We start from the raw sequence: 16,692 nt of genomic DNA, 5'->3' as shown, positions 1-16,692 counted from the left end.
TTTGTCCATTCACTTTTGCATCAAAGGGCAACAACGATATTCCTCAAAATTATTGACTAAGGGAGGAGACGAAGTGACTCCATTTTCTCACTAAGTGCTGCAAACAGGGTTTAGCAATGTGCATGGATTGGCTACAACCTACTTAATTGTAACAATATCATGAAAGATTTTGGACAAATACATTGACACAATACACAATGAGAACTTGAATTTCCTCTCCAATCATATTTACCAGTAATTTCAGTCTATAATAATCAAGTGTAATAATACTTGCCCTATACGTAAGCTATTTTCTAATTACCATTGTTATATATATACTTTGAAATAAATAAGAAAATGATTATCTTAAAGCAATCGGCCACTCATCACACTAACTTAAAGTAAATGATTATCTTTACATTTAAAATACAAAAAACACCGAATTTAAGAAAAATGAAAGGACCTTAGGAGTTAGGACCCTATCATTTCGCCACATAATTGTAAATAAAATTAACATTTAATTAAATAACCAATATACTCCAAGACCAATAAGAAATAGACAACAAAAAAGTCACATGATATCATTGGTCTCACCAAATTTAGAAAGCGTTTAATCTGCAAGAAGCTTTTTGGAGTCGTGACTATACCCTTATGTCTCCCTCGATCATATCTAACAATCAACCAAATTTTTTTATTATTGACCACGGTAATAAATTAGCTAAAAGGAATGAGGGGTTGTGCTGTGTACATTAGTTAAACGACATACAACAACAAATTAAACGACAACAACTTGTTTTAATTCTAATCTAAATGAAAAGTCTACTAATTATATTTTTTAACAAAAAATTAAACACAACAAAGTGGAGCAGTTAGAAAATACAAAGTTATTAGATAATAAAACAGAAAATTAAATTGTAGTCATCTCCAACATTACCATCAACAACTAAAAAGATCAAAATCAATTCACTCTTTGTAAGTCTTAATCAGCTTGTTGATAACTTTTACAACAGCTACTTCTTGATTCATGAATATCCTGTTATTCCTTTTTCAGTCAAGTATTTCAGATGATAGTATAAAAACTAATCAACCACCTATTGTGTTTATCTTTTTTAGTAAGAATTTCTGTCTAACTCCGAAAGTATTATTTAATTATTTCTGAAACAAACCATAATTTTTTATAAACAAACAATCAAAGACACCATATTTGTCAAATAAAATCATAACCCAAAAATAAATAGTAATCATTCTCAGAATTTTTTTTATACAACACAATCAGTATCATTATTTTGACCAACACTGCCAAGTCTACTAATTATATGAAACAAAATGGTGACATTATTGATGAATGACAAATTTTCATCAATTCCTAGTGTAATGCTTTCCCACAACAAATTAAAGGATAAAGGAAACAAAAAAGCTAATGAGATTGTTTGCCAACATCTGTCACACACATCTAATCTTAAGAAGAAAAAGAGGCAAAACACAACACAACCCCTCATTCCTCTTAGCTAATTGATTACCATAGTCAATAATAATAAAAGAATTTGGTTGATTGTTAGATATGAGGGAGACATAAAGGGCAAGTCTCAAACCCTAAAAGCTTCTTACAGATTAAACGCTTTCTAAATTTGGTGAGACCAATGATATCATACGGACTTCTTGTTGTCGATTTCTTATTGGTCTTGGAGTATATTGCTTATTTAATTAAATCCTTATTAATTATATTTACATAATATGTGCCCAAATTAAAGGGTCCTAACCCCTAAAGTCCTTTCATTTTTCTTCATAATGGGAGAGAATATTGGCACATGCTTATTCATATGTACCTATAGTTTTGGTTCTAGATCAAAGCAACATCGGTGTCAGTGTAGTTTAGTGCGTTTTAGTTCACTATTTTGTCGTTTTTTTATATGCTTCTGTGGAGTGCGGAACATCTATTATTGCACGGATCAATTCACTAAAACCATCAAAATTATTTTTAGGTTTTAATAATTAACCATTCTTACCCACCAATAGGTTAAAATTAATATTAAATACCCATCTCTGAAACTTTTAGATTTTGTGGAAAAGGTTTTCTAGCACGAGTGTAATGCTAAAGAGGGAAAAGAAATAGGTATAAACTTATTTTTTGTGTGGATATAATATATATATTTGTGAGAATTAATTGAGTAAAGTACTTACAACAAGAAAAATGTGTCAAAATTTTGATCCCACATATTTGAAACAATTATATTACGTGTATACTATAATTATCCACCAAAATCAGTCACCAATATAAAATACATGTTAAAATATAAATACATATTAAAAATAAATTAATTTATATATATTTATATATAAATATATTGGTAATTGATTTTAGTGAATGATTTTGATATACGAATAATATTTTTGTATTTTAAAGTCTTTGTTAATGTATAGCAATAACTTTTTTCTATTCACTAAAAATTTAATATAGAATTGAGTTTAATTAGGGAGTTAAAGCTTTTTTTCAACTAATTTATATGTATATCAGTTATTTTAAAATTTATTTTTTATTTTAAATCTTATTTAAACACTAAATTTTAAATTTTAAATTATATATCCTAAACTTTTCAAAAAATGAGAGTTACAAGAATAATTTAAGAATAAAAAGTTAGTTAGCTAGTGTTAACTAATTAAAAATTAACTAGTTTTCAATACTTATTATTATTATTATTATTAGGTTTAATTATTCTGTTGGTCTTTATAGTTTCGCAAAATTTTTAATTAGGTCCTATACTTTTTTATTTCAAATTGAGTTCTTACACCAAATTTTTTTTAATTGAGTCCCTACACTTTTCTTTTCTTTTATTTGGGTCCCTGCACCAAACTTTTTTTTTTAGTTGAGCCCCTATAAAATTAAGACAATTACTACTAAGAAGAACCTAATTGAAAAAAAGAATTAGTGCAGGGACCCAATTAAAAGAAAAAAAAGTATAGAGACCTAATTAAAATTTTCACAAAACTATACGAACCAACAAAATAATTAAACTTTATTATTATTATTTAGTCAAAAGCTAGTTTTTCTTTTAATTTTTAGAGCTTAAGGCCTAGTCAGCTGGAAGCAATATATGTGTATTCATTCCGTCTATCTATAATTTTATATTGAGAAAGTATGAGGAGTTAATGTATGTATTATATAATATATACAACGAAGGTTAAATTGTAATTAAAATTAAATTATAATTAATTAATTAATTTTGAATAGTTTCTAATTTTAAAGTTGAAACAAATTAGAATTGTAATCAGTTACACCAACACACAAACTCTCTCTCTCTCTACGGTCTTACTCTCTCTCTTCCTTTTCAGCAACTAGATATTCATTTCAGTATGTATCTAGATGGTTAATTTATTAAACAAAATGGATAGTCATTCTGCGTATATGATACCACTTATTGATTATATGATTATCTTTACACACAAATGTCAGATGTTATTGTCTACATATAATTGGATGTTCACAATTACTGTACGCGTGGATGGTTGGTTTTGGGTGCGAGAAAGTTCGGGCTTCCGTTCGTGTCCGCCACAATGATTCAACCAGGTCACGGTCGGATGTTCAGTCGCGTTTGGTGCAAAACAGTTCCTTTCTGCGAGAGGTAGGAGTCCAGTTCTGGTCGGAGGAATTGCACGCGGAAACTGAGCTGCAGTTCGGGTCGGAGGAGTTGCGCGCAGAGGCTAGGCTGCAGTCATGGTGGGATGTGCAGCGGTGACAGTGCGAAGGAGTTGCGGCCAGTGAGGGAGGATACTTGCGAAGAAGGGTGGGCAATGCGGGTCTGTCAGGTGCGGATGCAGGTTTCAGTGCACACGGCGGGGGCGTGCGGATTCTGCGAAGCGAACGGGAGGGATTTTGGGAGGAAGGGTAATTGTAAGAGCAAAAGAGTTAATGGAAAAAATTGGAATTATGGGTAAATTGGTGGTATAGGATAAATTGAAACTGAACAGACCATTTGAAATTAGAGTAAATAAGGGTTAATTTGTCTTTTTAATTTATATTAGACCAAATAAACAGCCCATTATAACTATTGTAAAAAGATCTTATTGTCTTCTTAGTAACATTCTTCGTTCTATATTATATTTTGATTTTATTAACCCTACTAGCTATGGCATGCATGTGAAAAGTTTCCTTTTGGCAAGCATCAAGTGATGGTAACAAACAAAATTAAAACAAATTAATCTTTGGAAATTTACTATATATTATCGTCTATTTAGGGCTAAGTCACATAATAATCAATTTTAATTTAAATATTCACCGCATGCAAACAATTAAGTACTGGCAGCAAATTAAAGCAGTGAAACTGGAAAGGCAATATATATATAGGAGGTACAACACATAGAGACAATCCACGAAAATAAATAAATAAATATTTTGAAGGGTTTTTGTACCTTTTTAAGTATGCCAATGATTACATGACTTAGTTGAATTAAAATGATATAATTATCATCAACTTATCATTTATATACCTTAAAAGGATACCTAAACCCCATCAATGAAACACTATATAATCTATCTACATATCTACATATATAAATTATATTTAAGTAAGGCTACATTACCAACAAAATTTATTATTTTTAATTAATAGTTTTATTTTAAATATTAATTAAGTACTACATTTTAAATTTTAAATTTTAATAGAATAAAAATAAAATATTGACCAATATATATTGATAAAAAAAATATTGTTTCCTTAATATTTCTCATTATAATATACAACAAGAAATAATCGGATTGGAACACGATTGTATATATTGATATGGCCAATAGAATTTCATTCAGAACCTTATCGGTTTAAACCTTAGAATAGTTAATTAGGTTTCGATAAGAATGCATTCGATTTTCTTTGGAACACCATGTGCATGCATGTATGATGTATCCGATCCTAGCCCAAAATTAAACTTTGTCTAGTTATAATAATAAGAATGAAGATATTTTATACCTTAAACAATACGCATCATTTTAACCTATGGTATGAGATATCACATGATGCACACAGATGTATATATTGGTGGAAAATTATATATATATATCACACTACTGTTATTTACACCCAAGTGGCAAGACGAAATTTACGTTCAAAAGATAAAGAAGTGTTTGAAAAGATAATATTGTTAGAGATATAATCTTCATGTATTTTTTTTTATCAATTTAATTTTTTTTTAAAAATATTTTATAATATAATATTTGAGTTTTTTTAATTGTCCGATAGATATCTACAATTCGATCCTAAAAGAAAAAGATAAATTACAAGAGTTGGTGGGTGACAAGATTAGTTGGATGCCAAAAACGAAGCGAATGTGATAAAAAAGATTTTACAAGTCAACCCCAGATGAAGATACCTATGTGGTTTAAATAGAATAATTGACAAATTAAATTTTTCAAACAAGTAAGGACGGTGGAACGGGAATTAAAGGCCTTCACGAGATCATTACAAACAGTCTGTCCCAAACTCTGTGTTAAGGATTAAAAGATTCTAAATCTATTACATTACATGCTCTCCTAAAAATTTGTTTTAATTTTTTTTCTCATTTTTAATATTAAAAAAATATTTAAATATAAAAAATAACTCATCAATCTTTTTATTTCACTTTTTGTAAACAAAATTACCATATCCAAAATTAAGAATGAGATTTAAATCTAAAATTTTTAAATAAAAAAAATTATACCATTTGAATTATATAGTTCGTCAACGAATAAAAATTTTCTTATATATTTACTTTGATTCTTTAAACTACGTAATGCTAGTTTTTTAGTTTTTATTAATTATGTTATATTTACATAAAAAATAATTATTAAATTCGTTATATGTATAAAATATATATTAAAATATAAAATATATTTTTAAAAATAAATTAAATAATATATATATATATATATTTAAATACAATGTGATTGATTTAGTAGTTATTTTTTTATATATACATAGCATTTTTGACTCCTTATTCTTGATACTTCTTGAAGTTCGTCTGACTTAATCATTAAAGTAACTTATTTCATGTGGCATAAGTCGTTGTCAACAGAAAATTTCCGTTCATTCAATTCCAAAGAGTATTAACTCTCACTTGAACCAAATTAGAACAATATATTATTAAAAAAAAAAAGCAACATGATTACATGGAGATGATGATTTAAGAAGATAAATTATTGCTCACAAGGGTTTTTCCGAAATTGGAAGAATGATTACGAAATGCATGGTCAACTTTTCTCTGCCTTACGTACACCAAGTTGCATCTCTAATCTTACTAGCCGGGCCGGCAAGGGCAATTCCATCACAAATTCAAATCAAATGCCAAGGAATTTTCATTTTTTGAATTCTAGGTTATCCTTATATATTAATTAGCGCCTTGGTGGTGTCATTAGTCATTGAAATCATGGTCATTAGCCGATTCGGTGGTACTTGCTAGAGTCATTCAAAGTTTTTTTTATTTTTTTGGTCTTATTATTATTAGTTATAATGAAATTTCGCATCACGGGGGGACAATCAAATTAATGAGACGAATATAATTGTTCATTTCAATCGGATTAAGGAAAAGGTATATTGTGTTTTATTTATTTAGGTTTAATTAATTTGTCTAGGACATACATGGGTTGAAATCTTTAAGTAAAGTATTAGAAATTTTATAGTGAAGAGCTTTTTTTTTTTAAATATTGTAATTAAGATGTTAAATATATTAAAAATCTGTAATACTATTTTTAGTTATATTATTGAAAAGCTTAATGAGTGACTTGATAGATAAATCCTATTTATAATTTAACATTCTCATCTTCAAAATAAATTATTATTGTTTCTCATGCATTTTATCTATTGGAATTGACCTATACCTAATTGGACTAATAACCAATAAGACCCAATAAAGCTAATATTAGGTATTGAACAATTAGATAATAATCGGACGGCCCATAGAATTGAAGTAAACACACTTAGTGTTTGTTTTGAGGTATTAAAAGATAGATTATAACTTATTTTAATTAATTAATTTTAATTTTTTTTTGTACAAATTAAATTAGAGTTTTATTTTTATTTAGTCTTTAGTTTTTATTTTATATCAAACATAATACTAAAATTTATTTTAATTTCTGTTTCTTAATTTTTATTTTTCAATCTCAATCTCTCAGTTTCTATCTCCCTTCCAAAAGCTATCTAAATTATATATTCTTTATATATGTACTCTCTAATTTTTAATTAGACCATATAATGATTATGATATAACTTGCTTTGATTAATGATGTCATTTAATTTTTACAATAATTCAAATTGTTAAGTAGTTTCACATTTTTCATGGACCCGTCACCTATTGTTCTCTTCAACAATTCGACCTATATTTTAATTTTCTTATTGCAACTCAAAAAGTTATCCAATAATAACCTGAAGATAAACTCCCAAGAATTATTCCTCTATGGATAAAAGAGGCAAAAAAACATAATAATCTTGATATAGGACCACCGATTGTGTAATGTCTGTGTTGTGGTTGTGGGTATATATATATGGTTTTACTATCATTATGTTATACTTTTATGCATAGGAGGGGGACCATATAGTAATAAAGTAGTAATGCACACCCACGAGTAGCCAAGTTTCCCTTCATCTCTAGGTATACATATACGAGAAATTATTATTACATGTTTATTAAATATTCAGAAAAATTATGCATAATAAGTATAATACATCAACACTTACTATTTAATTTTATGTATTTTTATATAATTGTTTAAATTTTTAGATGAATAGATTCATAATATAGTATGTATGACGTTAAGATTTATTTTTTTTATTTAAAATAGATTTAATTATTCTGTTAGTTTCTATAGTTTCATAAAATTTTCAATTAAGTCTCTATACTTTTTTTCTTTTTAGTTGGGTCATGCACCAAATTTTTTTTTCAATTGAGTCCTTACAATTTTTTTCTTTTTATTTGAGTTCTTACACTATTTTTTTTTAGTTGAGTCCCTATACAATTAAGCTAATTATTATAAAGAAGGACGGCCTAATTGAAAAAAAAAATTGGTGTAAAGACTAAATTAAAAAGAAAAAAAAATATAAAGACCTAATTAAAAATTTTACGAAACTATAAGAACCAACAGAGTAATTAAACCTTTAAAATATTACTTGGTGTTTAATTAAATAATGAAATTTAGTTAAATATTTAATTAATTTTTGTATATATAAATATATATAACAATATTATATGACTAATAAAATTGATTATTTTTTGTTAATACTTAGCTAATATTTATTTTTTTAACAATAAAGTTCAATACAGTAAGTAGAATATAAAGAGAACAGAATAAATAAAAAAATAGAACTAAAAAAAGTCCATCACATTGTTATTTTTAAAATTGTCATCAACCATAAAAAAATTACACTATTTCACTCCTTATAACTCACAAAAAATCTATTAACAATTCATTCTTCCTTCTAAAATATTTTTCTGTCTCTTTCCAATTAAATATTCTAAATGACCTCAAAGAATTATTATTCCTATCTAATTTTTAAAACGTTATTTAATGTGTTTATTAGAATAGATCATAATCTACTCATCTGGAATAACTAAACGCACCATATTTATTAAATAATTTACAGTTTAAAATACAAGTGATGAATATATTCAATATTTTTTTATATAAGACACATATTATTTTTTTGATCAATAAATCCGAATCTATTCAACCTCTCCTTAATATTTACCTTACTAATTAAAACAAACCAAATAAATAATTAAATTTTTGATGAAATCAAACCTCTCCAAATAATTATTGTAAAATTGTAACTTGTTATATTATTAGAAAGATTTTTTGCTAGTAAAACCAGTACAAAGGAGTTGAGTTAGTAAAAAATATACTTACTTTATCAAACTTGTATATAACTATATCTTCTTTGTCTATTGTTAATTTAACTAGTCTTAAGATATCATAAAACTAATTCATTAGTTCCAACTGTTAGTGATATACTTTTTTTTGTTTATTAAAAATTCTATATCCACCATAACTCATTTTAAAATCTACAATTTTGTATGATAGACCATCTTTAGTTTGACGAAACTGAGAAAAATCTTTAAAAATTATCTTTTAACAAATCACATTGCAGCCAATTATTTTTTTATAATCGAATTTTTTTCATCTTTTATATATTTCTATAGACAAGTCATTAATCATTTTGTAATTGACAGATATTTTTTTATAAATTTCTTCTTATAGATAGTATTTAATTAAATAACATCACATTAGACTTTAAATTATTGCAAAAGTATATATTCTTTTTTTTATAATGGACAATTTTCATTTGAAAAATACTACCACCATTTAAACAAAAACATTATATTTCGAATCACTACATCTCTAATTCCCAATCCATCTAATTTTTTTGGAACTTATACTATTTCCTATTTTTTACCATCCTTTTTTATTGAATAAGAATCTTTTATGCAATACAATTAACTTTTCTATAATTATTTTTAACATCTTATACAAGATAAGATAGTATACTAGCAAATTATTCAACACTTTAAAGTAAAATTTTAAATCATAATTTTAATAGTATAAAAATTTGGATAAAAATATTTAAAATGTGTAGAATTCACGGTGAATTAAGTATTATTTATTTATGTTTTTATGCTCTATGCTATTGTCCAAAAATAAATTATTATTTAAAAAAAATAAATTTTAATAAAATAATTTGTTTAGAAAAATTACTTTTCTCTTTACAAATAATTTTAGTTTAATAAAATATACTAAATATAAAAAGACACTAAAAAAATTTAAAAATTAGATTCAAATATGATTTTTTATAGTCAGTTCAGAAAAATAAATTGTTTCTATCTACTAAATTTAGTGATTTTATATTAAATAAAAGTTTTGACAATTTTTTAAGTGAATGCAAAAAGTAAAAGGAACTGGAAAAAAAATTAAAATCAAATTTTCTCAGTTTTGTGTATTTACTGTTTGAATAATTTTTTAATTGTTCTATAAAAAAAATCAGAGAAAATTATGAGTCATTTATTGCTATAAAAAATTACTTTTTATCAAATTGAATTTATCTTCGGAAGACCAAAATATAATTTCTCTCTTTAGAGAGTTATTTTATGAAAAATTAAACTTTTTAAGGGTTAAAAAATAGTCTACTCCCTCTGAATCTATTTCTCTCTATATATAAGATAGCATAAACCCAAAAGCTCATACACCATCAACACTAACCTCTCTTCGTCTTCATTCATTTTGAAACCGTGCAGAGACACAAGATATCTCTATATATATAGAGAGAGAGAGAGAGAGATGGAGAGACAAGGAACAGAAGATATGAAGAAGAAGCAATCAAAATTCAAGAGGATTTGTGTGTTTTGTGGTAGCAGCCCTGGTAACAAAGCTAGTTACAAGGATGCTGCCATTGAACTTGGAAGAGAATTGGTAATAATCATAATAATAAAATGCATCTTCCATTTCTAATCCTTTTTCTCTTTTAAGGAGTTTAATTCTGCTGTTTCTCTGGAACACTACTTGTCTTTACTTTGATTTAATCTTTGTCCTGTTTTAATTTGTTTTCTAATGTTTGTTTTGATTTGATCCTCCAAGTTTATTCCTTTTTACTGTTGTGCTTGCTAGGATTTGTAATTGTACAGTAAAGTGTAATTAACTTCATATGAAGTTGATAGGTAAAAATTATTAGATGATTTAATAGGTTTGATTAAATTATTATCTAATCGTTCTCAATTAACTATACTTGAGTTTTTACCATAGTCAAATTGGATCCTCTGTTTTGGGGTTCTCTCTGTTCCTTGATGCATTATGTCCCATCATTTCTAGTTTGGTTTCTAATTCTCATGAACACATACATACAGAGCATTAATTAGTTCTGTAATATTTGGTTTGTTAATGAATTAATAGGTGTCAAGAGATATTGATCTGGTTTATGGAGGAGGCAGCATTGGTTTGATGGGATTGATTTCTCAGGCTGTTTATGATGGTGGTCGCCATGTAATTGGGTGAGAGAGCATCATCATGATTATTATTCATTCCCATTGGTGCTAGCTAAGCTAATTTAATATGTGATATGATCATATGATATGATATGATATATGATATGACATTTCTCTCTCTATATATAATTGTTCATCTCAGTAACTTGTTTTTTCTCTGCAGAGTTATTCCCAAGACACTTATGCCAAGAGAGGTAATGTTAAGGACTGTTATGGAAGCATATTCATAATTGCAAACACACAGAATTATCTTACACTAATTTTATCTAAGTTCCAATGTCTTGGACTTAATAGTACTATATTAGTAGCCTAATATCTAAGTAATATTTTAAGCATTTCAGATATCCTAATTTTGATCATTGTTCTCAATCAATAAATCACTAAAAATCTACTTAAAATATCTTAATATTAATAAAATATTTTTAAATTTTATTATCAACAAAAATACAAACAGCAGTAACAACAACAAAATCTTATCCCATTAGATGGAATTGGCTACATGAATCAAAAAATATTATTGAGTATTGTCATATATTATATTTATAGAGAGACTATTTATATGTAGATCTTGTTTGACCACCTCATGGATAGTATTCTTAAATCTTTCTCCTTTCACCCATTGTCCATCTTCTATTTCATTCACTCTCCTAACTAAATGTTCTATCGATTTTCTTCTCACATATTCAAATATATTTAAATAATTTAAAAACGTATCAAAATGTTTAATCGTGATTAGAAACCTATTTCATTAAAAAAAATTATAACGTGATTTATTTGTTAACATCAGAATCTCATTTACCACATAAAAAAATTTATTTGTCACATCTTTTTTTCTACTAACGTAAAACGTTTTAGTTCACGAGTTTATATTTTTATCATAATTTTAAATAATTTGTAAGTGTTTTTTTTCGATGATAAAATTTAAGTCTATTTTTGTCAACAACAAAATAATTTAAATATATTTTTTATAATTTATCCTAAAATATATATACCTTAAGACTAATAACTAAAATTATTGAAATATTCACATTTTTAAAATACTTTGAAAATTTTTCAACATTTAAAGTGAATTGCAGCCATACTTTTGTTATCCCAATTTTATCTGAGTCATAACACATTTGTCCTTTTTTTATTCATGTACGTTTCATATAAAGTTAGGAGTATTTTGTTTCATCACATTGTATTCATGTGTATTGTATTTAGCTCACAATTTGGTGCTGTCTTCAAACTTATCCATCAATACACCTGGCAATCTGGGGTCTTTCCCTTCTGCACCATTTTTGTCCTTCCCTCAAATTCCATATATCCCTTTACATTCTTATATCCCATCATTTCTTCTTTTATATACATATATATTCACTCCCACAAATTAATCCCAAAAAAGGGATTATTATTATTATGCTAAATTTTATAAGCAAGCAAGAGTGTATACTGAGTTGGACTAAATTATTTAAAGTAAATAATTCCTTAGATAATTTATACCATTTTTGATGATATTATTTTATGAGTTTAATAATTTTGATGTATTAACAGTATAAAATATTTTACATAATCATATAAAATTATTTATATAATTAATAAAAAGTAATTATTTTTGTTAATATAATATTATGTGATTAAATATACGTATAAAACAATTTTATATTAAAAATGGTATCAAAATTAAATTATTTACTTGATTGCATTGGTTATAAATATTATGGACCGTAAATTTTAAAAGTAGGTGAAATGTAAGGAAGATATGGTTGTCCCAAGGAGTAAGAAGCGGTAAAATGATTACAAATTGAGCCCACAATGCTGCAACAATCATCATTGCATTTATTTAACACCTCTACTATTCCCCTACCTAATGCTACTACTACTACTACTCCATTGACCATGCATTACATGCTCAAAAGCTGTTGATATATTATTATGACATGGTTTTTTCTAATTTGGATTATTATTGATTTGGGGTGCAGCTTACTGGAGAAACAGTGGGGGAAGTGAAGGCAGTAGCAGACATGCATCAAAGGAAAGCAGAGATGGCTAAGCATTCTGATGCCTTTATTGCATTACCTGGTTCGTACAAATTATGTTAACCTCATGCTTCCACTAATCTTCATTTCTTCTCTAACATACTTTTCTATTTAGTCAAATTCAATTCCACATTTTTTTAAAATAGTTTAATTTCAACATAGAAAAAGTATAAAAAGAGATCAAATATATTTTTTATCTTTAAATTTGATTAAAAATTTTAAAAATATCTCTAAATTTTATTTTATTATAATTTTTTTAATCAAATATTATTTTTTAAAAAAATTTAGGACTAATTCAATAATTTTACAAGAACAACTTTTAATATAAGCAAATCAAATTTAGTTGTCATGCATTATTGCTGAATTGGTTTTAAATTTTTAAAAAATTTAACTGTTAAGAATATATTTAATGTAAATAAAAAATTTTAGAGACAAAATTAAAACAAAATAACACTTAGAAATATTTTTTAAATTTTTTATAAACTTAAGAAATAAAAAATTTACTTTACTCATATAAAGAGTTTTAATTATAATCATCTAATTAAGTTTGTATCTATAGATTATTTTTAAGTACTGTAATTAAAAGTTAGTTATTTTGATTGATATACTAAATATAATTAGTTGTTTGTATAAACTTTTATACGATGATTTTGAGAATCAGACTGGATCAATTGCGTGGTTTAACTGAATTAACCAAAAATTGGACATGAGATTAATCCAATTCAGATAAAAAATAAGCTGCCAACAAACTGTTTAAAAAATTAAAAAAATTGATCAAATAATCGATTATTAATTAGTCGAATTAGTATGATATTTTAGCAAAATAATAAAATACAAAAAATTATTTAAAAAATATTTTTATACATAAATATATTATTTTATTATATTCAAATTTCACTCTAATTAAAATTTAGTTGAACTTTTAAATTTTAAACTTGTAACTCTATTGAATCATTTGCGAGTTCCATTTTCATAAATTAGAACTTTGCTTTATACATTGATAATACACGAAAATTCTTAAAAAAATAAAAAATAAAAATGAATTTCACTATGACAATGCGATTATGTAAATTTTGCAATATTATTAACAACAATGCTAGAGAACCAACTCTATATAAGCCAAGAATCAGCCAACTAGTAAACCAAAGGCACTGGTGACTTTAACCGGATGTTGCTACTGATAGGCACACAGATGTTTCTTTTTCTTGTAAATTGGATGGTTTTGGATATGATTTTTATGTTTCATGTGTTACGCATTAATAAAACATAATTAATTATATGGAACAAACTAATGAATGATTAAAGCATCTGTTCCGTGATTCTCTCCTATCACTAGCGTATCTTTCCTCATGTTTTGAACGCGGTCAACAATAATTTAAAAAACAAATTAAATTATAAATTAACAAAACTAATTATAATTAATTATGTTGTTCCATTCTTGACTGATTATTAGTTGGTTCTATATACTTTTCCTATTATTAATGAACATGGACCATTACAATATGAGATAACACATGCTAATATACGAAACAAGAAACAATATAAACACCTATCAAAACTCAAAAGATTCCATCATCTTTAAAAGAGTTTAGTGATGTTGCTTTCTTTTCTTATTATAATTGGGTAGAGTTGCTCTAAAAGGTTAAAAGAGCACAACTATACATTAAGAACATTTTCTATAGCCCTAAGCCCTAGCTAGTAGCTACGTCCATTTATGGCTATGAATAATAGGGTTTTGTATAACATTACTGTTTCCTCAAAGTGATACACGCCACAAGTTTTTTGCACATGTGACGTTTCAGTTTGCAAAACATTTAGCTGTGCTATTAGAAACTTATTAAGTGTCTGAAAATAATTAAATTGATAATATAATAATAATACAATTTCTTCCACGGGTGGAGTCCAGACATGTCTGGGACAAAACCACGTACGTTGTCTCTTACTAGAATTTTGAACTTACGTGATGCACCTTATCAATTTCTACATTACTACATGACAAAAATTCTGAGATGAGGTCAAACTTCATAAAGCAAGTACCAAACTAAATTCTTAATAATATATGTAATGTAATGAATCTTGAGTTACTTAAACGTCATGTGTCGGATTTGAACATAAGGAACGACATATATGTATAGATTTTATAACTAATTTTTCTCATCAAAAGGTGAACTCCAACGAAATTAAAAATTGATTGTTGATTTTCGACCGACAAATAAAAAAAAAAACAAACAAACAAAAACATCGCATTGATAAAGAAGATATTTTATTTCAATCCACATATTATTTTTCTATTCCACATAGCAATAGTCCAATAGCATATGCTTTGGGCACTTGACCCTCCAATGTGCTAAAAAACACTTTGCTTCGTCCTTAGCCAGTTATGAAGTTTAATCCTTACCACATCACTGTCGGTCATATCACAAATTCACTAGATATTCGTTGATATATCTCTGTCCTTTTTTTTTCCTTTTTTGATGTGTGTGGTTTTAATGTTTTAATGTTTTACGAACCTAGTTGGTAGCTTACCCTCAATAGGCCCAAAGAAACAAGTGGCCCATGATCTGTCCCCCTCTAACAGGATCCAAAGTCCAAACCCACTTTGTCTTTTAAGTAAATACCGAGGATTTCAAATCGTACTTTGTGTATGCAGTAATCCATTGGTCAATAGAAAAATACCGTGATCAATAAAAAAAAATTCCACTTGTCATTGTTGTCCCTTTTTGATGTTTTTTAATAATGATGTTATGTAATTATGTTATGTATGTCGTGTTATGTTATGTGCATGAAGGTGGCTATGGCACACTTGAGGAGCTTCTTGAGGTCATAACCTGGGCTCAACTTGGCATCCATGATAAACCGGTAAACATATATTCTATCAAAATTCATGCGTTTATAAACAACTATATATATTTTTTACTTAAAAGTATTCCATGTTAATTAATTATGCATAGAAATTGAGTGAAATGATAATGATGGAAATGTTTTGTGTTTGGAAGGTGGGGTTGCTGAATGTTGATGGATACTACAATTCATTCTTATCATTCATTGACAAAGCTGTGGAGGAAGGGTTCATCAGCCCCAAAGCTCGCCATATAATTGTGTCTGCCCCAACACCAAAAGACCTTGTCAAAAACATGGAGGTACTTAATTAAATAATTACTAACTCCTAATTAATAATTATATTGTTAATAATGACATTTGGTGTTACATTCTTATAGGAATATTTCCCACAACATGAAAGAGTTGCCTCTAAGCTAAGCTGGGAAAGTGGGATCTGATGAGGATGGAAAATTGGTGTAGAGGACAGTTTAGTCACATAGTTATAATATTAAAAAAAAGACTATATATTATTATGGTAGATGACCAGAGTTTCCTGAAAGCCAGAGGATTCTTTGTGCTCTTATATAATATAGTATTTTGTTTTGTTTTGTTTAGTGTAAAAGTACAGGGTTAATTGACTTAATTCTAACAATTAAGGTTAATTAACCAGTACTAGTACTACTCTCTGTTCAATTGTGAAGAAAGTTGGGTATTTTTCAGACCCCAATCAATGTTTTTATTACAAAAATAGAGGCATTGAGCAGATAGAGCTCAGAGAATTTGTGTAGGAATTAGCTTTGTAATATCTCTGTTTTCTCTTTCTCCTATTTCTTCAATTTTTTAGTTTCAATAGATCATAGCTATGGTTGGATTACAAGTAAAA

General features: G+C 26.7%; 1 protein-coding gene across 1 annotated transcript; it reads left to right on the top strand.

Annotated features, from left to right (window-relative positions):
- Positions 1-9,817: 9,817 nt before the first annotated feature.
- On the top strand, positions 9,818-16,600 carry LOC112706806 (cytokinin riboside 5'-monophosphate phosphoribohydrolase LOG1). Its single transcript, XM_025758300.3, has 7 exons — positions 9,818-10,402; positions 10,880-10,977; positions 11,135-11,165; positions 12,933-13,032; positions 15,778-15,848; positions 15,986-16,129; positions 16,208-16,600. The coding sequence occupies exons 1-7, from the start codon at positions 10,271-10,273 to the stop codon at positions 16,265-16,267; spliced, it is 636 nt and encodes a 211-aa protein (XP_025614085.1). The 5' UTR covers positions 9,818-10,270; the 3' UTR covers positions 16,268-16,600.
- The last annotated feature ends 92 nt before the right edge of the window (positions 16,601-16,692 follow it).

Source organism: Arachis hypogaea, chromosome 8, assembly GCF_003086295.3.
Source record: "Arachis hypogaea cultivar Tifrunner chromosome 8, arahy.Tifrunner.gnm2.J5K5, whole genome shotgun sequence".
Taxonomy (NCBI): Eukaryota; Viridiplantae; Streptophyta; class Magnoliopsida; order Fabales; family Fabaceae; genus Arachis; species Arachis hypogaea.
Note: the sequence above shows the minus strand (reverse complement) of the source record. Positions and strands in the feature narration are given on the sequence as shown.

What these genes read in the sequence shown, in the direction of transcription:
- LOC112706806 (XM_025758300.3), top strand. Translation starts at nt 10,271, where the DNA reads ATGGAGAGACAAGGAACAGAAGATATGAAGAAGAAGCAATCAAAATTC. An exon ending in AGACACTTATGCCAAGAGAG is followed by an intron (nt 11,166 to 12,932) that starts GTAATGTTAAGG and finishes TTTGGGGTGCAG; the next exon opens with CTTACTGGAGAAACAGTGGG. An exon ending in TTGGCATCCATGATAAACCG is followed by an intron (nt 15,849 to 15,985) that starts GTAAACATATAT and finishes TGTGTTTGGAAG; the next exon opens with GTGGGGTTGCTGAATGTTGA.